The 27,240-nt window shown below is 45.5% G+C and overlaps 1 protein-coding gene across 1 annotated transcript in view; it reads left to right on the forward strand.

Moving 5' to 3' along the window:
* TEX11 (testis expressed 11) overlaps positions 1-27,240 on the forward strand; it is a 138,212-nt gene that overhangs the window by 105,209 nt on the left and 5,763 nt on the right. The window contains exons 24-28 of the mRNA XM_050964910.1: positions 6,751-6,867; positions 8,471-8,543; positions 12,651-12,800; positions 14,089-14,197; positions 23,640-23,760. Of these exons, the coding sequence (XP_050820867.1) occupies positions 6,751-6,867; positions 8,471-8,543; positions 12,651-12,800; positions 14,089-14,197; positions 23,640-23,760 (570 nt within the window). The remainder of the gene's footprint in view (positions 1-6,750; positions 6,868-8,470; positions 8,544-12,650; positions 12,801-14,088; positions 14,198-23,639; positions 23,761-27,240) is intronic.

Genomic DNA, 27,240 nt, shown 5'->3' on the forward strand with positions numbered 1-27,240 from the left:
CATCCAGGAAATCTGTCGGGCAGCGACCTGGTCATCGGTCCACACCTTTGCTTCCCACTACGCCCTGGTCCAGCAGTCTAGAGAGGATGCGGCCTTCGGATCTGCTGTGCTCCATGCCGCGACTTCTCGCTCCGACCCCACCGCCTAGGTATGGCTTGGGATTCACCTAACTGGAATGGATGTGAGCAATCACTCGAAGAAGAAAAGACGGTTACTCACCTTTGTAACTGTTGTTCTTCGAGATGTGTTGCTCACATCCATTCCACACCCGCCCTCCTTCCCCACTGTCGGAGTCGCCGGCAAGAAGGAACTGAGGAGCGGGTGGGCCGGCAGGGATATATATTGGGCGCCATGGCGGCGCCACTCCAGGGGGCGACCTGCCGGCCCACTGGAGTTGCTAGGGTAAAAAGTTTCCGACGAACGTGCACGCGCGGCGCGCACACCTAACTGGAATGGATGTGAGCAACACATCTCGAAGAACAACAGTTACAAAGGTGAGTAACCGTCTTTTCTCAGTCAAATTTTTCAGACTTGGGTCCCTCCCCCAAAAAGAGACCAATAAGATATGCAAACATTTTTCTCAAGGAGGAACTTGGGTACTCTCTCTTTGGGAGATGCCTTCCTCCTTCCTTGGACAAGAAATCTTCTATATGCTTTTCCGCCAACACCATTTATTCTAAATGTGATCAGCAAGATCAAACACAACAAAGCTAAAATTATATTAATAGTCCCAATGTGGCCAAGACAGAGATGGTATTCTTACCTGATTCACCTCGGTGATTGTCAGGGGATCAGCCTCCCATCCATTCCTCATCTTTCCAAGGGCATCAGCTGTACTTTTCATCCCCACCTGAAGATACTTCACCTCAAAGCTTGGCTCCTTGATGGTTCATGGGACTAGAATCAACTTGCTCCAAGGAGGAAAACTGGTATAATTGAACCATGGGAAAGAGTCCACAAAGTACACTTATCTCCCCAAGTGGAAAAGATTCAGCCTGTGGTATGTCCAGAGAGGTGTTCCTACGGTTTATTCTTCTCTCTCAATCAGTCCTTGATTACCTCCTACAGCTAAAAAGATGGAATTATCTATGAACTCTATCCGGGTCCACTTGACTATAACAGCTTTTCATTCAGTTGCTGAGGGATTCTCATTCTTTACCCATCCTACAACTGTAAGGTTTCTGAGAGGATTAGGGAACATTTTTCACTAAAATAAGGAACCCACACCTATCTGGAATTTGAATTTAGTACTTAAATGCCGTATGAGGCCTTCTTTTAAGCCAATGCCTACATTTTTCCTCATTAGTTTATCTCAGAAGATAGCATTTTTGGTTGTTTTCACCTCAGCTTGTAGGGTGGGAGAAATAGGGTTTCTATGTCAGATTCTCCATTTTATAATAATTTTCAAGGACAAAGTTTCATTATGTCCACACCCTAAATTTTTACCCAACGTGTCATATAAGTTTTGCATCAACCAGGTTATCCACCTTCTGTTTTTTCTCCAAGCCTCATCAGTTGAGAGAGGAGGCAGTTTTGCACACTTTGAACGTTAGGAAGGTGGTAACCTTTTATGCAGACAAAACTAAATCACTTAGGAAATCGCTCAGACTGTTTGTGGCTATTGCAGATAGATCCAAAGGTTCGGTGATTTCCACTCAGAGACTCTTTAGGTGGATATCTGACTGTATCATATTGTGCTATAAATGTTCAGATATACAACTTCCTTCTAGAGTGTTGGCCTGTTCCACAAGATCTCTATTTACTTCTATAAAAGCAGCAAATAGTCCTGTGGCACCTTATAGACTAACAGACGTTTTGGAGCATGAGCTTTCGTGGGTGAATACCCACTTCGTCAGATGTATGTAGTGGAAATTTCCAGGGGCAGGTATATATATGCAGGCAAACTAGAGATAATTAGGTAGTTCAATCAGGGAGGATGAGGCCCTGTTCTAGCAGTTGAGGTGTGAAAACCAAGGGAGGAGAAACTGGTTCTGTAATTGGCAAGCCATTCACAGTCTTTGTTTAATCCTGAGCTGAAGGTGTCAAATTTGCAGATGAACTGAAGCTCAGCGGTTTCTCTTTGAAGTCTGGTCCTGAAGTTTTTTTGCTGCAGGATGGCCAGCTTAAGGTCTGCTATAGTATGGCCAGGGAGGTTGAAGTGTTCTCCTACAGGTTTTTTTATATTGCCATTTCTAATATCTGATTTGCATCCATTTATCCTTTTCCGTAGAGACTGTCCAGTTTGGCCGATGTGCATAGCAGAGGGGCATTGCTGGCATATGATGGCATATATTACATTGGTGGACGTGCAGGTGAATGAACCGGTGATGGTGTGGCTGATCTGGTTAGGTCCTGTGATGGTGTCGCTGGTGTAGATATGTGGGCAGAGTTGGCATTGAGGTTTGTTGCATGGATTGGTTCCTGAGCTAGAGTTCCTATGGTGCGGTGTGCAGTTACTGGTGAGAATATGTTTCAGGTTGGCAGGTTGCCTGTGGGCGAGGACTGGCCTGCCACCCAAGGTCTGTTAAAGTGTGGGATCATTGTCCAGGATGGGTTGTAGATCCCTGATGATGCGTTGGAGAGGTTTTAGTTGGGGACTGTATGTGATGGCCAGTGGAGTCCTGTTGGTTTCTTTGCTGCTTTTACAGATCCAGACTAACACGGCTACCCCTCTGATACTTGACACCATGCAAGACACTGCATTTAGCCGTATGGAGTGGAAATCCATCAACCTCATGAAGAAACTTGCACAAATACAGACAGATATCATCTTCCTTTCCAAATGCAAACGGATGGACATCATACCAAATGGACTAAAGGTAAAAAATTCACTGCTATCTACATACTACACAGACCACAGTGAGAGATTATGCCATACTCTGTCAAAGAAACTGAGGAACCACCTGATCAGCATCCTATGCAGCAAACAGGAAAACATCAAAAAAGAGCTCTCCAACCTGGAGACTCTCATTAATAACCAAACTTCCATACAAACGGACTTCACTAAAATAAGACAGGAGATCTACATTACTCACTTCACCTCTCTACAAAGGAAAAAGGACTGTAAGCTGTCTAAACTCCTACCTGCCTCATGGGGCCACAACCGTGGTACCCCCAACCCACCCAGCAATATCGTCAATCTATCCAACTACACACTCAGCCCAGAAGAAAAGTCTGTCCTATCTCGGGGACTCTCTTTCTGCCCTGCCACCCCCACCAACATGATACAGTTCTGCGGCGATCTGGAAGCCTACCACCGCCGTCTCCGACTCAAAGAATACTTTCAGGACAACACTGAACAGCGCACTGATACACAGGTACCCTCCCACCAACAGCACAAGAAGAAGAACTCCACATGGACTCCTCCTGAGGGTCGAAATGACAGTCTGGACCTCTACATTGAATGCTTCCGCCGACGTGCACAGGCAGAAATTGTGGAAAAACAACATCGCTTGCCTCATAACCCAAGTCGTGCGGAACGCAATGCCATCCACAGCCTCAGAAACCACCCTGACATTATCATTAAAGAGGCTGATAAAGGAGGTGCTGTTGTCATCATGAACAGGTCTGACTACCAAAAGGAGGCTGCCAGACAACTCTCCAACACCAAATTCTACAGGCCACTTCCCTCAGATCCCACTGAGGAATACCCTAAGAAACTGCAACATCTACTCAGGACACTCCCTACACTAACACCGGAACCAATCAACATACCCTTAGAGCCCCGACCAGGGTTATTCTATCTTCTACCCAAGATCCACGAACCTGGAAATCCTGGACGCCCCATAATCTCGGGCATTGGCACTCTCACTGAAGGACTGTCTGGATATGTGGACTCTCTACTCAGACCCTATGCCACCAGCACTCCCAGCTATCTCCGTGACACCACTGATTTCCTGAGGAAACTACAATGCATTGGTGACCTTCCAGAAAACACCATCTTAGCCACCATGGATGTAGAGGCTCTCTACACAAACATCCCCCACACATATGGAATACAAGCTGTCAGGAACAGTATCCCTGATGATGCTACAGCACAACTGGCTGCTGAGCTCTGTGCCTTTATCCTCACACACAACTATTTCAAATCTGATGACAATATATATCTCCAGATCAGTGGCACAGCTATGGGCACCCGCATGGCCCCACAATATGCCAATATTTTTATGGCCGACCTGGAACAACGCTTCCTCAGCTCTCGTCCACTCACGCCCCTTCTCTACCTACGCTACATTGATAACATCTTCATCATCTGGACCCATGGGAAGGAGTCTCTCGAAAAATTCCACCATGATTTCAACAGCTTCCACCCCACCATCAACCTCAGCCTGGACCAATCTACACGGGAGGTCCACTTCCTAGACACCACGGTGCAAATAAGTGATGGTCACATTACCACCACCCTATACCGAAAACCTACTGACCGCTATGCTTACCTTCATGCCTCCAGCTTCCATCCCGGGCACATCACACGTTCCATTGTCTACAGCCAAGCACTGAGTTACAACCGCATCTGCTCTAACCCCTCAGACAGAGACCAACACCTACAAAATCTCCACCAAGCATTCTCAAAACTACAATACCCGCATGAGGAAAAAAGGAAACAGATCAACAGAGCCAGACGTGTACCCAGAAGCCTCCTACTGCAAGACAAACCCAAGAAAGAAACCAACAGGACTCCACTGGCCATCACATACAGTCCCCAGCTAAAACCTCTCCAACGCATCATCAGGGACCTACAACCCATCCTGGACAGTGATCCCACACTTTCACAGGCCTTGGGTGGCAGGCCAGTCCTCGCCCAAAGGCAACCTGCCAACCTGAAACATATTCTCACCAGTAACTCCACATCGCACCATAGGAACTCTAGCTCAGGAGCCAATCCATGCAACAAACCTTGATGCCAACTCTGCCCACATATCTACACCAGCGACACCATCACAGGACCTAACCAGATCAGCCACACCATCACCGGTTCATTCACCCGCACGTCCACCAATGTAATATACGCCATCATATGCCAGCAATGCCCCTCTGCTATGTACATCGGCCAAACTGGACAGTCGCTTCGGAAAAGGATAAATGGACACAAATCAGATATTAGGAATGGCAATATATAAAAACCTGTAGGAGAACACTTCAGCCTCCCTGGCCACACTATAGCAGACCTTAAGGTGGCCATCTTGCAGCAAAAAAACTTCAGGACCAGACTTCAAAGAGAAACTGCTGAGCTTCAGTTCATCTACAAATTTGACACCATCAGCTCAGGATTAAACAAAGACTGTGAATGGCTTGGCAATTACAGAACCAGTTTCTCCTCCCTTGGTTTTCACACCTCAACTGGTAGAACAGGGCCTCATCCTCCCTTATTGAACTACCTCCTTATCTCTAGCTTGCCTGCATATATATACCTGCCCCTGGAAATTTCCACTACATGCATCTGACGAAGTGGGTATTCACCCACGAAAGCTCATGCTCCAAAACGTCTGTTAGTCTATAAGGTGCCACAGGACTCTTTGCTGCTTTTACAGATCCAGACTAACACGGCTACCCCTCTGATAATATCTACTTCTATGGCATTACACAAGAATGTCCCTGTTCTGAGCATTTTGTAAGGCTACTATTTGGTCTTACATACATACCTTCTTCAAGCATTGTGCAGTGGTTTAGTAGACCATATACTACTGTTGGGAATGCTGTGTTGTCTTGAGTCCTGACTTGGCTTTGAAGCTCCCCTCTCCAGCTGAGGGTACTGCTCAGTAATCACCTTGGTAAGCACCATAGGGGGCCTACTGAAAGGAGGAGAGATTACTCACCCTGTGCAGTAACTGGAGATGTGTCCCTCTGTTGGTGCTCTGCTACCCATCTTCCTTCCTCTCTGCTTTGGAGAATCTTCTGGGGATGTGGTAGAGAAGGATCTGAGGGCAGTTTGCCTGCGCAGCCCTGTGTAGCCTCAGAGTGGGGGATTAGGAAGCATAGAGCACATGCACAGGCCGAATAGTCACTGCCACCAAAAATCTCTTCAGAATGGGAAGGCATATTTGGAGATTGTACAATGTCCCTGTAAACAAGAAACATCTGTTAATTTCAGTTCTGTACAGAACACGGGGAAAAAATGTTTGCCCATAAGAAAAGGAGAAAGTGATTTTGAGAGCTAGCAATATAGGAAGAATATAAAAGAATGATTGAGAGTATCCCTTTAATGTATGTGATGTTGTTGTAGCCATGTTGGTTCCAGGATATTAGAGAGACAAGGTGAGTGAGGTAATAGCTTTTATTGGACCAACTTCTGTTGGTGAGAGAGACAAGCTTTTGAGCTTACGTGAACCCGAAGAAGAGCTCTGTGTAAACTTGAAATCTTGTCTTTCTGACCAGCAGAGGTTGGTCCAATATAAGATATATTCTCACCCGCCTAGTGTCCCTTTAAGTTAAACTTGTCCCCCAGTCGTGCTTTCATTATTGTTGCTGCTGCTGTATAAACCAAGGACAAAACAGAAAGGCCCAGAAGGGTCAGCTTCAACAAAAGTGACATAATCAGTGCTCTGCAGGTGGAAAAAGGTGAGTGGGAAGGAAGGAAATGGTACTTGAGCCTCTGGAAAAGTGTCACAAGCAGTGGGAGATAAAGGAAAAATGGAAATGATAAGTAGACTGCTTCCTTTTTGTCACTATAGTAGAAAATGTTTCTTTCTTTGTTGATTGCTAGCCATGACCTGGCAGTATCCTCGCTGTCTATTCATGTTTCTGTTTTAGTTGTCCCAGTTTTGTCCTTCTGATAAAGCTGTTCTGATTGCCCAGAAGACATGCTTGCTGTTGGCTGCAGCAGTTGATCTGGAAATGGGGCGATGCAGTTTAACACTCACTGAACAGGTAGAGTGCTGTTGTGTGAACAGGTATAGTGCTGGCTTTTTATATATGGGGCAGGTGTACATCTGGCTTTTAATGTACCCTAAACATAGCTTCTTTTGGTGTTTTTATAATTCTCAGTTATTTCATGTAGGACGGGAGCTTGAAAATATAAGCCTTTCACAATATAGAGTAAATAAATGTGCATGTTGCTTTACAAACAATATAAGATATTGTACCAAATTCTCAGCTGCTGTAAATTGATTTTGTTGACTTCAATGGAGCTAAATGAATTTACACTATTAGAGGATCTGGGCCAGTGCTCCTGCCCCCAGGAGTTTACATTACCATCTACATTAAGATAATGTGTAAGCAGGGGTGATGACGAATCGGGGTGGAACAGGCAGATTAAGACTATAGAAGTAGGATTATGCAGTTGCTGAGGTGGTGATATTCATATCATGAAAGTCACAGGTTTTATTTTCTGATACATACTCACACCCTGGAGGAGAATATTCAGGTTAATAGATTGTGGAAGATGAACAGAAGTCTGAGTGGTGATCAGTGCAAAGGTTTGCTGAGCAGGGTTCAGTGCTGGGCCCTCTGTCTTTTCTGCAGAGAACATTGCACAGAAATAGGTTTCTTTTTAAAAAACACTCTGGGATTTACTCTCCCCTGTGAGTACTGGCCCTAATTGTGACACTATGATCTTGCCTTTGCACCTCATTTGACAAGTATTGAGAGCCTAGCCATGCAGAACAGACCAGTGCTGCTAGTTTAGGGTTTCTCAAACGGGTCACGGCAGGCCTGGAAGTGGCATGGGCCGAGGGATTTACTGGCTGCTGCTTCAGCAGCTCCCGTTGGCCCATAGCAACTATCTGCAGCCAGTGGGAGCCACAATTGGCCAGACTTGTGGACGGGGCAGGTAAACAAACCGACCCGGCCTGGCCTGCCAGGAGCGTTCCCTACACAAGCGGCAACCCCTGTTTGAGAAACCCTGTGCTAATTGCTCTCATTTTGTTTGCAACCTATGCATGGCCCTTCTTACAACTCTATATGGTGTCAGGTGATAATACCATTCTGGATTCCAGGATTTGATTTCTGATACAAATAGAGATGATAATGCCCTCTGCTACTCTGCCAAGGGGCTGGAGGTTCAATTTCTCATTCCACTCAGATTATAGAGCCCTGTGTTACTGCTATGCTGGGTACTTGGGTTTAGTTCTGGTGCTAGTCTCTTACTCACCAGACAGGCTGCAAGCATTGCGCTGTATAGACAGGAATGTTCAACTTTTTTGAGAATGTCTTGCACTCAGTAGCAATGTTTTCTGGCTGGTGGTTCATATAAGCCATGTCCCTAAGAGTCGTCTTAGTATTACGTGCCTGGACCAATGGAGCCTCAAGTGTGAAGGATCCTTAATGCTTTGCATGAGGTGTAAAGGTCTCTCCTAAAGAAGAAGAAAAAGAAAACTGAGTGCAGATGCTGCATTAGAGTTAGCCTGACTTTTCACTTATTAAGTAGCCAGGTACTCTGGAGGCTTCTCAGCTGTAGTTCGCTGTGAGATTTATTTTCATGTGTCTTTTTGAAAACATAGTTTAAAAATAATGTATTAATTTCACAAAATAGATTGAGCTTCTGTCTCAGGCCCTTCATCACATCCAGGCATGCAGGGAAATCTGGAATGTTCTGAAGCTAACAGGTAAGTTAGAAATTCTGTAACCAAATGCTGTTGATTATGTAGTATAGTAGTACTTAGAACAAATATTTTTAAGAATCTTATCACTTTGAAGGAAAATTTGTGTATCAAGGAACTGCTCTTTCCAATTCAAAAGTGTTGAAACATCTGAATTACAAGTGATTTGATGTAAGAACTAGAGAGCCAGAAGCACAATGATTTTTGTCTCGTTGTCTAGATGCTGTCTGATTCAGCAGGTTTGGAACTCAAAGATTGCAGATTAATTTTACGGGCTGGCCAATGACTAGAGCAACCTGTACAAAAATTCCCAGTGTCAGAGGAGTAGCCATATTAGTCTGGATCTGTAAAAAGCAACAGAGAGTCCTGTGGCACCTTATAGACTAACAAACGTATTGGAGCATGAGCTTTCGTGGGTGAACACCCACTTCGTCAAATGCATGTAATGGAAATTTCCAGAGGCAGGTATAAATATGCAGGCCAGAATCAGGCTAGAGATAACAAGGTCAGTTCAATCAGGGAGGATGAGGCCCTCTTCCATCAGTTGAGGTGTGAACACCAAGGGAAGAGAAACTGCTTTTGTAGTTGGCTTGCCATTCACAGTCTTTGTTTAATCCTGAGCAGATGATGTCAATTTTGCAGATGCACTGAAGCTCAGCAGTTTCTCTTTGAAGTCTGGTCCTGAAGTTTTTTTGCTGTAGGATGGCTACTTTAAAATCTGCTATTGTGTGGCCAGGAAGATTGAAGTGTTCTCCTACAGGTTTTTTTGTATATTGCCATTCCTAATATCTGACTTGTGTCCATTTATCCTTTCACGTAGGGACTGTCCAGTTTGGCCGATGTACATAGCCGAGGGGCATTGCTGGCACATGATAGCGTATATAACATTGGTGGATGTGCAGGTGAATGAACCGGTGATGGTTGAGCACCACACCATAGCAACTCTAATTTAGGAACCAATCCATGCAACAAACCTCAATCCCAACTCTGTCCACATATCTACACCAGCAACACCATCACAGGACCTAACCATATCAGCTACAACATCACCGGTTCATTTACTTGCACCTCCACCAAAGATGACACAAAAGAACAAACAATACATTTTACAAAATATGTTCTCTTTATTCTTAAAATGACTTTTTTGAAAAAGCATCTACTTTTCACGCCTTCGCAAATAGGCAGATATTCCTCTTAGCCGCCAGGGACCTTTGATGAAATTATGTATAGGAATTTCTTTTTGCAATCTCCTGGTGGCAATGGGGCATAATGTTTGCTCTTATGTTTGTGCTGACTATTTTCTGGGTGTCCTGAGTGGGCCAATTCTCAGCTTTAGTTTCAAATGTAATCTACTCACAGGAAAGGTTTATTCTAAAGAAAAAAGAAAGAACAAGAAGAGAGTTGTTAAATGGTAAAGCAGTCAAATACGTACAGAGACTTCAAAGTCCATATATCAGGTTCTTAGCAGTACTGGTGAGTTTGCTGGCTTGAAAGTCCCTCTGGAACACATCCACAGCTTGGATGGGTCATTCAGTCCTTTGTTCAATGCTTCAGTTTGTAGAAAAGTTACTCCAGAGATAAGAAGCAGGAATGAAGACAAAATGGAGAAGCAGCAGCCTTTTATATTCTTTTGCTATGTGGCTGGTACTTCCTTTGTCCCAAACACAAGCTTCACAGCACATGGCATGGAAAGCCGTGGAGTTCTTTGTCCACAGGCATGCCCCTACATGTTTTGCTGACTCATAAGGTGTAGCCCCTCGCTTCTTTCCATGGATTCATTGTACCGCTGATGACCCTTGATGGGTCATCGAACAAGCTAGATGCCAATCTGTCTGGGGTAGGGTTCCCAACTTTCTACTTGCACAAAACCAAACATCCTTGCCTTGCCCACCTCAGCTCCCTCCATCCCCCTCCCTCTGTCATTCATTCTCCCCACTCACTCACTTGCTCATTTTCACCGGGCTGGCTCATGGGAGTTGGGGTGCAGGAATGAGTGCGGGCTCTGACTGGGGATGCAGGCTCTCGGGTGGTGCCAGAAATGAGGAGTTCAGGATACAGGAGGGGGCTCTGGGCTCATGCAGTGGGTTGGGATGCAGGAGGGGGTGAGGGCTCCGGCTGGGGGTATAGGCTCTTGGGTGTGGCCAGGTATGAGGGATTTGGAGTGCAGGAAGGTGCTCGAGGCTGTGGAGTGGAGCCGAGGGGTTCAGAGTATGGGAGGATGCTCTGGGTTGAGGGGGGGGGAGGGGATATGGGCTCTGGGCTAAGGTGCAGGTTCCAGGGTGGGGCCAGAAATGAGGGGTTTAGGGTGTGGAAGGGGGATTCAGGCTGGAGCAGGGGGTTGGGGTACAGGGGGAGTAAGTGCTCCAGCTGGGTGTGCAGGTACTGGGGTGGGGCTGGGGATGAGGGGTTTGGGGTGTAAGAGGGTGCTCCGGGCTGGGACTGAGGGGTTTGGAGGGCAGGAGAGGGATCAGGGCTGGGGTAAAGGATTGGGGCATGGGAGGGGGTCAGGGTTGCAGGCTCCAGGTGGCGCTTACCTCAAGCAGCTCCCGGAAACAGCGGCAGGTCCCTCTGTGGCTCCTACGTGGAGGCGCGGCCAGGTGGCACTGCGCAGTGCCCCATCTGCAGGTGCTACCCCCGCAGCTCCCACTGTCCGCGGTTCCCGGCCAGTGGGAGCTGCAAAACTGGCCCTTGGGGAGGGGACAGCGTGCGGAGTCCCCCTTGTTCCCCCTACACGTAGGAGCTGGAGGGGTGACATGCTGTTGCTTCTGGGAGCTGCGCGGAGCCATGGCAGGCAGGGAGCCTGCCTTAGCCCTGCTGCGCCACCGACTGGACTTTTAACGGTCCAGTCAGCAGTGCTGACTAGAGCCGCCAGGGTCCCTTTTTGTTTGGGCATTCCAATTAAAAACCAGACACCTGGCAACCCTATCTGGGAGTGTCATCCAGAAACATAGCAGGAGTTTGGAAATACAGCTGTACCCTGCATATCTATAACTCATAATACAAAGGTGATACAAACATATAAATGAGATTATCATACTTGGCAAATTATAACATTTTTGCAGATACCTTACACGGCATATCTGATCAGATTCATTGCAATTTTATAATACTGGTATCAATAACATCACAGCGTTCTGCATATTCCATACAGCATCACATATTCAAATATCAATCTGATGGTTTTTCAGTTTCCCTTACAAGATTGTAGTATCATGGCAACAAGCTCTCCTGAAGAAAGATACTGCTAGCACTTCTCTTAGCTTCTAGTCATTATTATGTAGGAGGCCTCCTCTGTGTGGTTATGTTACTCTTTTTATAATGTGTAGAACAATATTTTAAACTCTGTGAAGCTGCCATTATTTTGCTTAGTGCACCATCTCTATAAGGTGTGAGAGAAAGTGATATGTTTAATGAAAAGGAGCATTTCTGAGCCATCATACTGCTCAAAAGCAATGTCCTTTGTAGAAACAGCAGTATAGGAGCCTATTGCGCACTTTCTATTTGACTTCAATACCCATTTAATAAACAGAAGAAATGTATTGCTTAATATTTAATCTTAGTGACAAATTCTGCTTTAAGTGGGAGTGGTGCACACATCTGTGGGCCCAGAAGTTGACCCTAATGATTAATCTTAAATTGTTCTGATTGTTACAGCATGAAGAAAATAGGTTCACAATCCCAGCCTGTCAGAGTCTCATAATGAAGAGTCCCTTTACAATTAAGAAGCTGTCCTCTGGCTCTGAATAGTCATCTACTTTTCTTTCCAAGAGAGTTCCCAATTTCTGCAGAGCAAAAAGTGCTTGTCACGTTGGAATATTAAGAAAGTTGCTTGCTTTGGAGGTAGTCCTCTCTATGTAGGTGTAATTTACTAGGGATTATTTACTCCAGATTAATGCTGTGAGAAAATTTCAGGAGTTTAATCCGTGCAGTGTATATTTATACGGTTCAGACATGATAAGTAAACCTCATAGTTTGTTCCTTACTGTTAAGTTTCAGTGCCGTGGTTTAAGGATTTTTCTGCTACTGAGGGCAAAGCTGCATCTTGCAGCTTCATTTCATAAACTGACTGTAACAGATTGACTAATAACAGGCAATATGGTGTGTCCTCTGCAGGAGATTTCTCCAAAGACCCAACAGACACATTGCTGCTGCTTTATGAATTTGAAGCAAGAGCCAAACTCAATGATCCAGAACTGGACAGCCTGTTGGAATTGGTGTGGGAACTGCCACAAATAGAGACTAAGTTGCTGGAAACCATTGCTTGTAAGGGCTCTGTTTACATTTCCACAGTTCTTAAGGTCATGTAAAGAAAGTTGGCCATGGCTGCATCTTATGATATTCTTTCGCTTTCATTTGGAGTGGGTAGGATTATGCTCTACAGCAATGAAAATCTATGCAAAATCCAGGCATTCTTTGTTGCCTGTGGGAGGTATTTGTGATCATGGTAGTACTGAAAGATCTCCATATTTTGAAGTATCAACCTGTTGGTGACACATGTGGGAGATGAGCCAGTGCCTTACAGACTCCCTCCATCTCAAAAATCCAAAACCTTTTCATAGAGTTTAAGGCCAGAAGGAACCAGTATGATTGTCTAGTCTGACCTCCTGCCTGACACAGGCCATACGGTGTCCCCTAGTGGTCCCTGTATCCAGTCCAATAATTTCTGATTGAGCTAGAGCAGATCCTTCAGAAGACGTCTGGTCTTGACTTAAAATCCAAAGATAATGGAGAAGCTTGTAACTGGCACTTGCTGTACTGCTCTGTGTCCTCATCACAAAGCTCTAGCCATGCCTTCTGGAACTTGAGCATTTAGAATGGGCTTTCAGGAAGGTGAGGGAGAATCTTAGAACTAAAATGACACATTGTTTACATTTCACTTATTTTGAAGCTATTAGTGTTGATCAGGGAATGACTCCTAGATTCTGCATTTCTCTTTGTTTTTTTTTAAATCAGACATGGTATTGCCAGGAAATGTAAAACAAAACCAAATAGCCATTGGGGAGGAAGGATAGCTCAGTGGTTTGAGCATGGGCCTTCTAAACCTAGGGTTGTGAGTTCAATCCTTGAGGGGATCACTTAGGAATCTGGGGCAAAAATCAGTACTTGGTCCTGCTAGTGAAGGCAAGGGGCTGGACTCAATAACCTTTCAAGGTCCCTTCCAGTTCTAGGAGATAGGTATATCTCCAATTATTTATTTAATTGTTAATGTAGGACACCTCTATTTTTTTGTTGCTGCAGCAGACGTAACCAGTCAAGAAAGAGAACTCTCATTAACTACAGAACCTATTTTCTTAAGCTCTGCAACTATCATTTATTATCTTGTGACAAGAAAGAAGTAAAGCCGTGCTGGCTTGTGCTCTGCACCTGCAGTCACTAGTACTGAGCAGCTCTGCAGGTCAAGAATAAAATTGCTGCTTATGAAATAACATTTCTGTTGTACAAGTCTAGATTCATTCATTTATCACAGGGGACCCAGAAACAGTGCAGTGACCAATGTGCAGGAGGTCTGAACTTGTTCACTTTCCTTTTCCATGTTTTTTTGTTTTTCAAGCATTAGCGATGGAGTCTCCCGCTCATTATCCCTCTGTGTGTAAGAGGGCCCTCAAGAGCGCTCTGACCCTTCATAGGAAACAGGAATCCATTGATGCTGTGAGAGTCAGGTTAGTGTTCACACCAATTACTTCTAGAAGGACTGAGGCTGGGAATGTGCACAGGCAGTCAGGCGGTCATGTATCCCATCAACTGGCCATTGTTTATCCTGGATATATGTCAAACTGTTCCAAAGAGGGACTGGCAGGGAAGGAAGACATATAGGGAATCAGTTGTTGATTGCATGTTAGATCCCTTTCCCTATGCTCTCTGATTTTTGCCTTGTGTGGCAGGAACGTGTCTGTATTATGGCTGTGAGGCACCCAGTAACATCTTGGTTACTAGATAGAAGATGTGGTAATGAGCACAATGGTTATGATGATAAACAGAAGGGGTCAAACTCTTGCTTATGTCAATAGCCACACTGATTTCAGTGGATCTGCTCACTTGAATAAGGTTGTGTTTTCACTGCAGAGTTAACTTGGGTGATCAGCCTGCAGGTTAGCCTAGCGTAGTTGTGAACAGCCACACTGCAAAGCCCTGAGTTACCACGTCCTCACAGACGCCGCACTCCCCCATGTGTGTCACCATGACTATTTCTTTCAGTATGGGTATTCCATGTGAAGATGTGTGTCTCCCATGTGCTCTTGATTGGAGAGTTTTCTCAGCAGGGTCTGTGCCTGCGTCTTATGCACCCTTGTGCTCTGGCTGGAGGAACAGACACATCATCCCTCCAGTTTCTTCTCAACTGCCTGCAGCTTGAGATGGAGCAATTGTGGTGTCTGAAGCATAGCTTCACAGCTTACTTCACTTTTAACATTTTATTGTTTTATTTTTTTTCCTGTAAGTTTGTTTGTTTTGGATATTTTTAGCACAGGTTTGTGCTTTTGAAGGGGGTTCCACTCTCCCTCATTTCTTTGCATTCATGGCCTTTTTGTCCTCAGTCCCTGTTTGTTTGCTGCCTTTCCCTCGATGGGTTATGCCAAAAACCTCAGGATACCAGGCCTGCCACAGGTTTTTTCCCATCCTCAAGTCCTGCTGTATGCTTATCCTCCAACACCATCAATCCTGAAGTTTCTGAACAAGTTGAAACAGGTGAGAGTAGTGACCATTCTGATAGCACAATCATGGCTGAGGCAGGTGTGGTTCTCAGATCTGCTTTGCCTCTCTCTGTGCTTTGCTTTCCTCTGACAGTAGAACTTCTAACCATAACCATAACCCACCTCAGTTTTTTATCACTGCACTTCAAGGCTTCCTTGATGGCTCTTGGGCATAGAACAGAATTGTTCTCTTGAGGTTCAGACAGTGGTGCTGAAAAGCAGGAAACCCTCCACCCTACTCTGGGACCTTCATTTGGTTCTCATTGCCTTAGAAGACCCCTATTCAAATACTTGGGGAGCTGATTATTTCCTCATTTGGTCCTCAGGGTCTCATTCCTCATAGCCATCACCTTAGCCAGAAAGATAAGAGAACTAGGAGCACTTAAGACTGACCCCACCTGTACATGATATTCTACTGTGAGAAGGTGACTCTATGCCCCCATCCTTTTTTCCTGCGTAAGATCTCATCAGACTTCCACCTCAATCAGGTCATTCAATGGCCAGTGTTTTACCCCAAGCCTCATTGTTTGAGAGAGGAGGCTAGTCTTCATAATCTGGATGTAAGAAGAGCTTTTGCCATCTATTTTGATAGGCCGAAGCCCTCCAGAACTTATCCCAGACTCGATCTCTTTTTATAGTTAATGAAAGGACAGTCGATTTTCACCCAAAGACTATCTCAGGATCTCAGGGTGGATCTTGGCATGCTGTGAAGCATCTGGAGGGCTTCCCTCACTTAGGATTACTTCCCATCCTACTAGTGCCCAATCCACCTCTGTATCCCTACTCAAGAATATACCCATCACAGACATTTGTAGGGCTGCCACCTAGTCTTCTGTGCCCACATTTTCCCACTACACTATTGCACCTGCTTTCAGGGCAGACAAAGCCTTTGGTGATGCGATTCTGTGATCTGTACTGAATTTGCCTCCTCAGCACCCTCTTCCATATTGATGTACTGTGCAAGAATCTCCACACATGCAAATCCATAGGACAATAGCTTGAAGAAGGAAGAAAGGTTATTTATCTCTACAGTAACCAGAGTTCTTCAAGATGCTTTGTCCCTATAGGTGTTCCACTATCCTCCCTCCTCTCGACTTCGGAGACTTTGCATCTGGACTTTCTGATTGGAAAGCAACTGGAATGGTGGTGGGTCTGCCTCTCCCAGTAGACTCTCGTATTGGAGCACAAGGGTGCGTAGGGCACAGCTGCAGATCCATGAACACTGCTGACAAAAATCTCTATGTACACACCCATGTGCTATCGTTCTCACATGGAGCACCGGTAGGAACATAACTTCTTGAAGCACTCAGTTACGTATAAGTAAGTAATCTCGCCTTCTGGGCTCATACCCATGTTCTTGGTGTGGCAGTAATATGAGCTGCCTTATTGTTCCCAGTGAATTGTGGAAAACATTGTCTGTTCTTCTGGGCACACGAGGGGAATTGTGGGAACACATTCAAGGACTGTCAGCATGCAAGGGGGTTAGCCTGCAAGATGGGTCACCACCCTGAGTGAAAGCAACCCTTGGGTTTTATCTACAGCCCCAGAAGAGCCAGCTAGCCCGGCTTGAAAGCATCACTAAACTCGGATGAGAGGGTGTAGTATGCGGACAGAAGAGGAATTATGGGGGCCTGAATTAGAGCCTGAGTTAACTCTATAGTGAAGAGAGATCCTCAGGGAGGGGAGAGCCAGAAGATGTCAGCCTATGCTAAGGAGGCGGCTTCTGAATCAGTGAGTGACTGCTTAAAACAAGATGCCCAAGAGATGAGCCAATGTTCATTGAATAAAAACTGCTCTCACTTAGGCCTTGTCTACACTACAGCGTTTTGTCAATGCAAGTTATGCCAACGATCAAAACCCAGTATAATTACATCATGTTTGCGTCTTCGCACAACACTCCTTCTATGGCGGAGCGTGTCCACAGTTGGTGCTCTAGTATCGATAGTGAGAGCAGTGTACTGTGGGTAACTATCCCACTGTGCTACTTGCCACCTTCTGCAGCTAGAAGTTGTGGGAAGGTGGAGTGGATTGCAGTGCATCATGGATGTGGGCTCAACGTCCCATAATGCATTTTTTTTCTGTCCCACCATTCCATGGGCTTCCGACTGCATTTCACAGTATTTTTCAATTTCCCCTGTTTGCTGTGTGCCTGCCATCTCTGAAAGCATGGACCCTGCACTGCTCTCTACTGTTGTGGTCACTGTTATGAACACATCACAGCTGACTGCAATATATCATGAGCATCCAATGTGAACAGGAATATGAGGTGCCTGACCTTGTATGTGCCATGGAAAGAAACAACACCAGATTACTTTTGGCATTCATGGAGCAGCTGCACACAGTGGACTGTCGCTTTTGGGCTTGAGAAACAAGCACTGCGTGGTGGGATCGCATCGTTATGCAGATCTAAGATGACGAACAGCGGCTGCAGAACTTTCAGATGCACAAAGCCACCTTCCTGGAACTGTGTGTGGAGCTTGCCCCAGCACTGCAGCGTAAGGACACCAAAATAAGAGCTGCCCTATCTGTGGAGAAGAGCATGACGATCACTGTGTGGAAGCTGGCAACTACAGACTGCTACTGGTCAGTCGTGAATCAGTTTGGAGTTGGGAAGTCCACTGTTGGGGCTGCGTTAACGCAAGTATGCAAGGCCAGTAATTGCATCCTGCTACTAAGGACTATGACTGTTGGCAATGTGTGTGAAATAGTAGATGGCTTTGCAGCAGCGAGATTCCATAACTGCGGCAGGGCGATAGATGACATGCAGAGTCCAATTTTGGCCCCAAACCATATTGCGACAGAGTACATCAATAGAAAGGAGTACTTCTTTATGGTATTGAAGGAGCTTGTGGATGACTGGGTATGTCACTGACATAAGTGCGGGGTGGTCCAGGAAGGTGCATGATGCATGCAGCTTCAGGAACACTGGCCTGTACATAAAGCTGCAAGCAGGGACTTTCTTTCCAGATCAGACGATTCCACTGAGGGATATTGAAATGCCCATAGTGATCATGAAAGACCCAGCATACTCTTTACTCCCATGGCTCATGACGACTTACATGGGAAACCTGGACAGCAGCAAGGAGCGCTTCAACAATAGGCTCAGCAGGCACAGAATGACCGTAGAATGTGCCTTTAGCAGATTTAAAGGACACTGGTGCTGCCTTTATGGCAAGTTAGACCTAAATGAAGAAAATATTTCCATAGTTGTGGCAGCCTGCTGTGCGCTGAGTAATATTTGTGAGGCTAAGGGTGAAAAGTTTCTCCTGGCGTGGAGCATGGAGGTGAATCGCCTGGTGGCTGATTTTGAGCAGCTAGATACCAGGGTTATTAGAGTGGCACAGTGGGGTGCTATTTGAATCTGGAAGGCTTTCAGGCACCATTTTGACAATGAGCACCAGTGATGTGTCTTTCTATACAGTACTCTGCAATGCTTTAACTTGCCACCTTTCATAAAATTTTGATGATTTCTGACAATGATTTTTAGTTAGCAAATGATCAGATTACAACTGTGTATTAATTCAAGCGGCAACCACGTGTGTAAGAGACAAATAAATATTTGTTATCTTTCAGAGAGTATGTTTTTATTAAATACCAATTAACACACACACAAAAGGGTTGGTGGAAAGGGAGATAACAGTGATGGGCAGTGTAGGCTCTTATTGCTGTGTGTAAGTCCAGCTATCATTTTGGAAGCTGCCCGAAAGGGTGAAGTGAATGGGGTACCAAGTTGAGCTGGAAAGTTGCAAGGAACGTGTGGGAGGAGTTTGGGAATGGCATGGAAAGCAGTTCTGGATTGGCGGTGGAGGACGGGGGGGGATGAGCATGGATTAATTCTGCAGGCAGCATGGTTAGGGACTTCTAACATCTCCGTTTGCTCCTCCATCACTTTTATTGTCTGCTCCTGGCTCTCCTTGCTGTCCTATCTGTTCTATCATTTTCTTTTAAACTCTCTTTCCACGTCCTGCATTCTTGGTTTTTGGCCTATGAGGATTAGAGCATCTCTAGAAACATGTCCTCCTTGCTCGCTTCCTTATCTGGTAGACAATGAGGAGTCCGGTGGTACCTTAAAGACTTACAGCTTTATTTGGGCATAAGCTTTTGTGGGTAAAAAACCACTTCTTCAGATGCAGCTGAAGAAGTGTTTTTTTTACCCGCAAAAGCTTATGCCCAAGTAAATTTGTTAGTCTTTAAGGTGCCACTGGACTCCTCGTTATTTTTGTGGATACAGACTAACATGGCTACCCCTCTGATACTTATCTGGTAGAGGTGCTCTGCTGATCTGTAGGGGTTTCCTCTGAAGGCCACATCTGTAGAAGCACAAGAAACAATAAACAGAAGCATGATTGTTTAGTGCATGCATAGCATCAAATCATTATAGTAAGATGCACCTCTTTTGAAATATGAGTCAGTTTCTCGCTATCTCTTGCAAGCACACATCTCAGCAAAGGCCCTAAACATGGTGAGTTCAGCCTGGGGGAGTGCTTAAGATGGGACAAAGGGTCTAGGCAGCAACTAGGGACAATATTGTAAATTCTGCCACTATTTTCTGTAGGCAGGGGTCACTGAAGCCAATATTTTACTCCTGAGGGTATGCAAGGGTGCATCTTCTGCATGTATGCGGCTTCAGACTGAGTCCCTATGCTGCTCGTCTGTGTGCTGTGTTGGACCCTGCACGAGTGATTGCCGATTGGCGGGTGAGAGTTTCCTAAAACGGCAGGAGGAACAAAGCAGCTCTGCTAAGGAATCTTTGGCTGAGGATGGGCGAATACATCCAGGAAAGTTTCCTAGAGATCTCTCTAGAGGATTCCAATGAAATCTCAGTGTGCATTAGCAAACTGTTCTGCTGCATTGCTTAGCTGCACAGGGGAATGTGACTCACATGCAAACATAGGGATAGCTTGGTTGTTTGCGCATTGGCCTGCTAAACCCAGGGTTATGAGTTCAGTCCTTGAGGAGGCCACTTAGGGATCTGGGGCAAAAATCAGTTCTTGGTCCTGCTAGTGAAGGCAGGGGCTGGACTCAATGACCTTTCAGGGTCCCTTCCAGTTCTAGGAGATAGGTATATCTCCATATATTATTATTTATTATAGCTAGCCTTGTACATTTCTATCCCTTCACCCACTTCAAGAATATAACAAAGCAAAGGACAGCTCTACCTCATATAACCAAACAGTATCAACTCAAAAAGATCACTTACCAGAGCTGCTCCTCTCCTGCTTATGCACATCAGAGATGGATGGCTGGGACTGGCTTGACCCTTCTGGAGTGGAAAAGAGGTCTTGCTGTGTGCTCCACATCGTCCTCCAACTTGACCACTTTGTCCATGACTTCGTCCTCAGGTCCTCAGCCCTGCCAAAGTATCCACATGGCTTGTGGCAGTGGAGGTGGGATTGCTGCCGAGGAGCGGCAAGCCTTCAGGCAGCACCAGAGCAACAGTTTGACTCCCTTGCCTTCTGGTGTGCCTGCCTCAGCTCCTTTATCTTCACACGGCACTGATGCGTGTCCTATTCGTAGCCCTTATCCGACATGCCACAAGAAATCTGACCATAGATATCGAAGTTCAGCTGGAGTGTAGCTGGGACTTCAAAGCCTCCTTCCCGTAGAGCCAGCAGATCTAACAACGCAGGTATACTCCAAGCGGGAGAGCATTTGCTGTGTGGAGATGCTGTGGTCAGCTGGGAAGATGTGATATGAGCTGTCCATGCTGAGCAAACAGGAAGTAGAATTTCAGAAATTCCCAGGTGCAGGGCAGCAGAGTTCAAAGTGCTGACTAGAGTAGTCATGATGGGCATTGTGGGACACCTCCTCGAGGCCATTTACAGTGACATAACCAAGTGCAGTGTCTACACTGACACTGTTGATATTTTGTTGCCTCTTGTTGAAGTGGTTTTATTTTTTCGGCAAAGCAGGAGAGTTTTGTCGGCAGAAGGAGCATTATAGTGCGTATACCTCCACTGTTCTGTTGGTGAAAACTGACTTTGGTTGACAAAACTCTATAATATAGACAAGCCCGTAATAGACATCCTTGTTCCAGAACATCATGTGAGTTTCTGGGCATAGGGACTCTATTTCCTCTCTGATCTCATCAAGGGTGAACGCATTAGTGCTGGTAATGGTAACGGAGTAGGTTTGTGTACTTGTGCTGCATAGACTCATAGACTGGAAGGGACCTCGAGAGGTCATCGAGTCCAGTCCCCTGCCCTCAGTATGTAAGGAAGAAGTCTTCCGCTGGTTTTGTTTAACTGATATCTTTTAATATGCTGTTATACATCACTTAGCCATTAGTATAGACAAAGGTCATCATGTTTAAAAATGTGGTAGCTGGTTGTAATTAACCCTTGACCTTAAAGAAGGAAACTGGCAAGGAGCTAGTTCCCTCCAAACCTGTCTGTGCTTCCTTTGTGTTGCAGAGCTTTGGAACAAAAAGAGACTTCAAGCCAAGGCCCCTCTTGCTAGATCATGCAGTCCAGGGCAAGCAACTCTGGGCTAAGGGTGTCCCAGATAAAAGACTCAGGCTTAGGCGAGAACAGAGTGTGCTAAGTAAATTGGTGCCAAATAGGGAGCTGCTGCTTGGTGACGGGGCAGTAGTGGCTGAGGTTGCTGCAATTTTGGTTGCCTCTGCTCAAGATAAACAGGACTTGTGAACATTTAGTAAGTTAGTAAATTACACAGAAAATACCCTGATTCCACATCACCAAATTCCCTTCAAGTGGGAAACTAATCTGCGGCAAGGCTCCAATATCTGCTACTTCAAATGGGCAACACTAGTCACTTAAGGATTACCCATGACTAAGGCTTCAAGTTTGTCATGGTTCACACAAGTCATGGAGTCTGTGTCTTTCCGGGAACTCCATGACTTTTGCAGCGGCCTGTGTGGCTGGCCTGGGGGCTGCCTGAGCAGCTTGGGCAGCCCCTAGGCCAGCTGCACAGGCCGCTACTGGGGTAGTCCTGGGCCACTGCCCCGCCCCCCAGCAGCACCAGGAGTTTGAGTGTGGGAGGGGGCTCTGGTGTGGTGCTTTCCTTGGGGGGGAGGGGGCCTCCCCAGAAGTGGCAACATGTCCCACCCTCAGCTCCTAGCTCTGTACACTGCCTCCACCCGCAGGCACCACTCCCGTAGCTCCCACTGGCCATGGTTCCCAGCCACTGGGTACTGTGGAGCTGGCGCTTGGGGTGGGGGGGCAGTACGGGGAGCTAGGTGCTGAGGGAGGGACATGTCCTGCTTCCGGGAAGCCACAAGGATCTGGGTAGGGAGCCTGCCAGCCCTTCCAACCCCCTCTTCTCCCAGCACCAGCAGGGGTCCTGGCTGCTCCCGCCCCCCCCAAGAATCTGCAGCAGCCCCCTCCCCCGATTTAGTCAGGAGTGTATAGTACAAGTCATGGACAGGCCAAGGGCTGTGAATTTTTGTTTACTGCCCATGACCCATCCATGATTTTTACTAAAAATATCCATGACTAAAACGTAGCCTTACCCGTGACTAGTCAGCACTTTTTTCAACATGATTATTTTTGTTACACTAGTGTTAACACCAGTGTTAATTAAAACCTGTTTACTTAACATGCTTTCTAACACAGTTTATATTCCCAGTGGTAACTAGGCCAGTGAAGATGATTGGCTACAAATAGGCGCCAGTAAGCAGCTTTGGCTTTATCCTGTGATGTGCTCCATAGGGCATACTGTAGCTGGTTGGGTCTGATGCAGTCTTCTCAAAAGAAATTAAGTGAAGAGAACTGTGGGGAAAGCCGCAGGGTCTGGGAGGAGTTAACTGTAAGATACTATGCCAAATATATGAGATAGTGGTGCTGAGTAGCCAGCTCTCCAGGGTAGTGCTTATATAGAATCTGAAATACTACCTGACATTCTTTTGCCTCAGATTCCATTCCCTGTAATGGAATCCCCTCTTCTGCTCCCCCTGCACCTGAACTGCCATGACAATGCTCTGTGAATCACTCTCCTAAAGTCCAGGCTGAGTTATCATGAAGGAACTGCCTTTTCCCTTAATGAGCAGGAAGAACCATTTCAAGGTGCACGCATTTGCTGTTGTTTTTCTTTATTTCAAAGGGCAGCAAGCGCTGCAGGGCCCTGTAGTTAGCTCCCTTAGTGGGACTGGGATAGGAATAGCTGTTCTCCCCTTCCTTTCAGTTGGGCAACTCCTAAAATACCATACCTGCTCCCTCCCATCTATAGACTGCAGGAATGAGCTCAGACCCAGGGCAAGGATGTCCTGCTTTCAGAAATGGATAGAGTACAAAGCAGTGAAGCGCAGACAACATGGAGACACATGCCAGAGTGGTGCTGCTGTTAAAACTCAGCTAATTTGTTCCATGCCTGGTTGCTTTGCTGAGTAATCAAAGATGCGTATTCCATATGGTATTTAACAAGTTTTCCTCTTTGTGGCTGTTTTGATTCCCAGCAAATGTCTGCACAGCTTGGTTCACCTTTCTCTGCCAACTGGAGTGCTAGACACAGATGCTTGTATACTGGAGGAGGTGTGGGGCTACTTTGAAGATGCTCTGAGCGTTGTAGGCACCACAGTAAGTTGAACAGAAAAACAAAAGAGTGGAAATGATCCTGAGTAAGCTTAAAAAGTCCTCACTGCAATGAGAGCAATCAGCAAACAAATCTTAAAATATTTAGGCTGTCACATGCAGGGGCATCATTTAAGGAAGCAGAGGAGGGTGGCTCTAGCCTCTGAGGAGTTTAGTAGCTGAGGTCAGCAGTCGCAGTGCATTTCCTAGCTCCAGACGGAGCTCTCAACTGTGACACAGCTTGAGTGTGATATGGGATGAGTTCTGTGCCGCTCCCAGCTTCCACCTCCGGGGCAGGGAGTTTGTTTATAAACAGAGGCAGGCTGATTTAAGATAACAAAAGGCTTGTCCTTAAATTAAATTAAGGATCCTTAGATGATCCTGAAAGTATTGCCAGGCACTCATGTTAAAAGAGAGGAAACAAAGGGTAGGAATGAATAAACAGTGAGAATGGAGAAAAATAAGTAGTGGTGTCCCCCAAGGCTCTATACTGGACCAGTGCTGATCAATATATTCATAAATGATCTGGAAAAGGGGGTAAACAGTGAGGTGGAAAAATTTGCAGATGATACAAAATTACTCAAGATAGTTAAGTCCAAAGCTGACTGCGAAGAGTTACAAAGGGAATCTCACAAAACTGGATGACTAGGCAACACGATGGCAGATGACATTCAGTGTTGATAAATGCAAAGTAATGCCCATGGCAAAATATAATCCCAACTATACATACAAAACAATGGAGTCTAAATTAGTTTTTACTGCTCAAGAAAGAGATCTTTGGAGTCATTGTGGATAGTGCTCTGAAAACATCTGCTTAATGTGCAGTGGCAATCAAAAAAGCTAACAGCATATTGGGAATCAGTAAGAAAGGGATAGCTAATAAGACATAAAGTATCATATTGCCTCTATATAAATCCATGGTACACCCACATATTCAATACTGCATGCAGATTTGGTCACCCGAGCTCAAAAAAGATATATAGGATTTGGAAAAGGTACAGAGAAGGACAACAGAAATCATTGGGGTATGGAACACCTTCTGTATGAGGAGAGATGAAGAAGACTGGGACTTTTCAGTTTGGAAAAAAATGACTAAGGGGGATATGATAGAGGTCTATAAAATCATGAATGGTGTGGAAAAACTGAATAAGGAAATGTTATTTGCTCCTTCACATAACACAAGCACTAGGGGTCATCTAATGAAACTAATAGGCAGCAGATTTAAAACAAAGTATTTCTTCACAGTCAATCTGTGGAACTCTTTGCCAGGGGATGTGGTGAAGGCCAAAATATACCTGGTTCCAGTAAGAACTAGATAAGTTCATGGAGGACAGGTCCACCCATGGCTATTAGTCAGGATGTGCAGGGATCCAGTACCATGTTCTGTGTGTCCCTGGCCTCTTGTTTGCCAGAAGCTGGGAATGGGTGACAGGGGATGAATCACTTGATGATTTCCTGTTCTGTTAATTCCCTCTGAAGCACCTGATATTGGTCACTGTTGGAAGGCAGGATACGGGGCTAGATGGACCACTGATCTTACCCTGTATGGCCATTCTGATAGTCTTATATTAAACCCACATGTATCTGCCTCCCACTCCAACCCCTTAGATCTCACACCCCTCCCAGAGCTGAGATAGAACCCAGGAGTCCTGATGGGGTTGCTATCTCTCTCTCTGCAGATTCAGTAACCAAGTAAAAATATATATTAACATTTTAAACCTAACCCATGTCTTTAAGTGACTTGCCACAAGATGTCAGAACATGTTAGTATTAGAGCTGAGTGGGTCTATTTGATTTTCTTTCTTTTATATAGGAATTAGCTACAGTGCTTCTGTCAGCTAATTGCTAAATTATTTGCCAAAAAAACTAGTTTTCTCAAGTGTGTAAGTAGCCCCTGGAATCATGGTTAGTCACACACACCCCGCCTCCCAAGCTGAAATGGCACCTCTGCTCACATGGGACAAGCCCCTTCCCAGAGGGATATAGTGAGGGCACCTCAAACTGAATATCTCCTGGATCCTTATGACTTAACTGAGAGTGTCCTGGCTTTTGTGGAGGGTTTTCTGAGACATTTTAGGGCGTATTTTTAGTCCTGGATTTAGAAATTGCCTGAAGCCGGAGTATATATCCCACCATTTTCAAACAAAACCTGTCTTTGCAAATACAGCTTGACATTCCAGTGGTTTGAGCGTTGGCCTGCTAAACCCAGGGTTGTGAGTTCAATCGTTGAAGGGGCCACTTATGGCTCTGGGGCAAAAACCAGTACTTGGTCCTGCTAGTGAAGGCAGGGGGCTGGACTCAATGACCTTTCAAGGTCCCTTCCAGTTCTAGGAGATAATAATTGGAGAGATACCTATTACACATACTCAGTTCCTTTGCTCATGTGGCTTGAATTCGATCATCTTCGTCACTTGCTGCTGGATCCTTTCTAGTTTCTCTACATCCTTTCTATACACTGGTGACCAAAATTTTACACAGTATTCCAGCCAACACCTAACCAACACTGAGTAGAGCGATACTATCACCTCTCATAACTTGTATGTTATGCCTCTGTTAATGCAATGTAAAATTGCATTTGCTTTTTTTTGCAACAGCATCACATTGCTGATTCAGGTTGAGGTTGTGATCTACCGCAACTCCCAGATCCTTCTCAGCCATGCTGCTGCCAATCCTGTTTTCCCCCATTCTGTATTTGTGTACACCTGTACCCCAATAAAATGCGACCCGATATAAAACGAATTTGGATATAATGCGGTAAAGCAGCGCTCCATGGGGGAAGGGAGCAGGGCTGCACACTCCGGTGGATCAAAGCAAGTTCGATACAATGCGGTTTCACCTATAACACGGTAAGATTTTTTGGCTCCTGAGGACAGCATTATATCGAGGTAGAGGTGTATTTGGTTTTTCTTCCCTGAGTGTGGCACCTTAGGTTTGGCTTCGTTGAATTTCCTCTTGGCTCTCGCCCAGTTCTCCAATTTTCCAAGATCCCTTTGAATTTTAGCTCGATCCTCTAGAGTATTAGCAACCCCCCTTAGCTTTGTGTCAAGTGCAAACTTGATCAGTAAGATCTCTATGTCTACATCTAGGTCATTAATGTTGATGTTAAACACCAGACCCAGAACAGATCCCCGTGGAACCACACTTGAGCCCTCCCTCCAATCCAACATCATTCCATTCATAGTTACTCCGTTTGTGGTTGGTTAACCGATTATGTATCCACTTAATTGTAGTTCTGTCAAGCCTGCATTTCCCCATCTTGCTTAGCAGAATGTCATGTGGGACTATCAGATGCCTTGCTGAAGTCCAGGTATATTATGTCTACTGCATTCTCCCATGCCCCAAATCCATTACCCTATCAGAGAAGGAAATCCAGGTGGTTTGGCATGATTTGTTCTTGGTAAATCCATCTTTGCTGCTAGTGATTATCTCTTCATCTTCCAGGTATTCGCAAATTGAATGTTTTATACATTGCTTCCCAGGTATTGA

Source organism: Gopherus flavomarginatus, chromosome 8 (genome assembly GCF_025201925.1).
Source record: "Gopherus flavomarginatus isolate rGopFla2 chromosome 8, rGopFla2.mat.asm, whole genome shotgun sequence".
Taxonomy (NCBI): domain Eukaryota; kingdom Metazoa; phylum Chordata; order Testudines; family Testudinidae; genus Gopherus; species Gopherus flavomarginatus.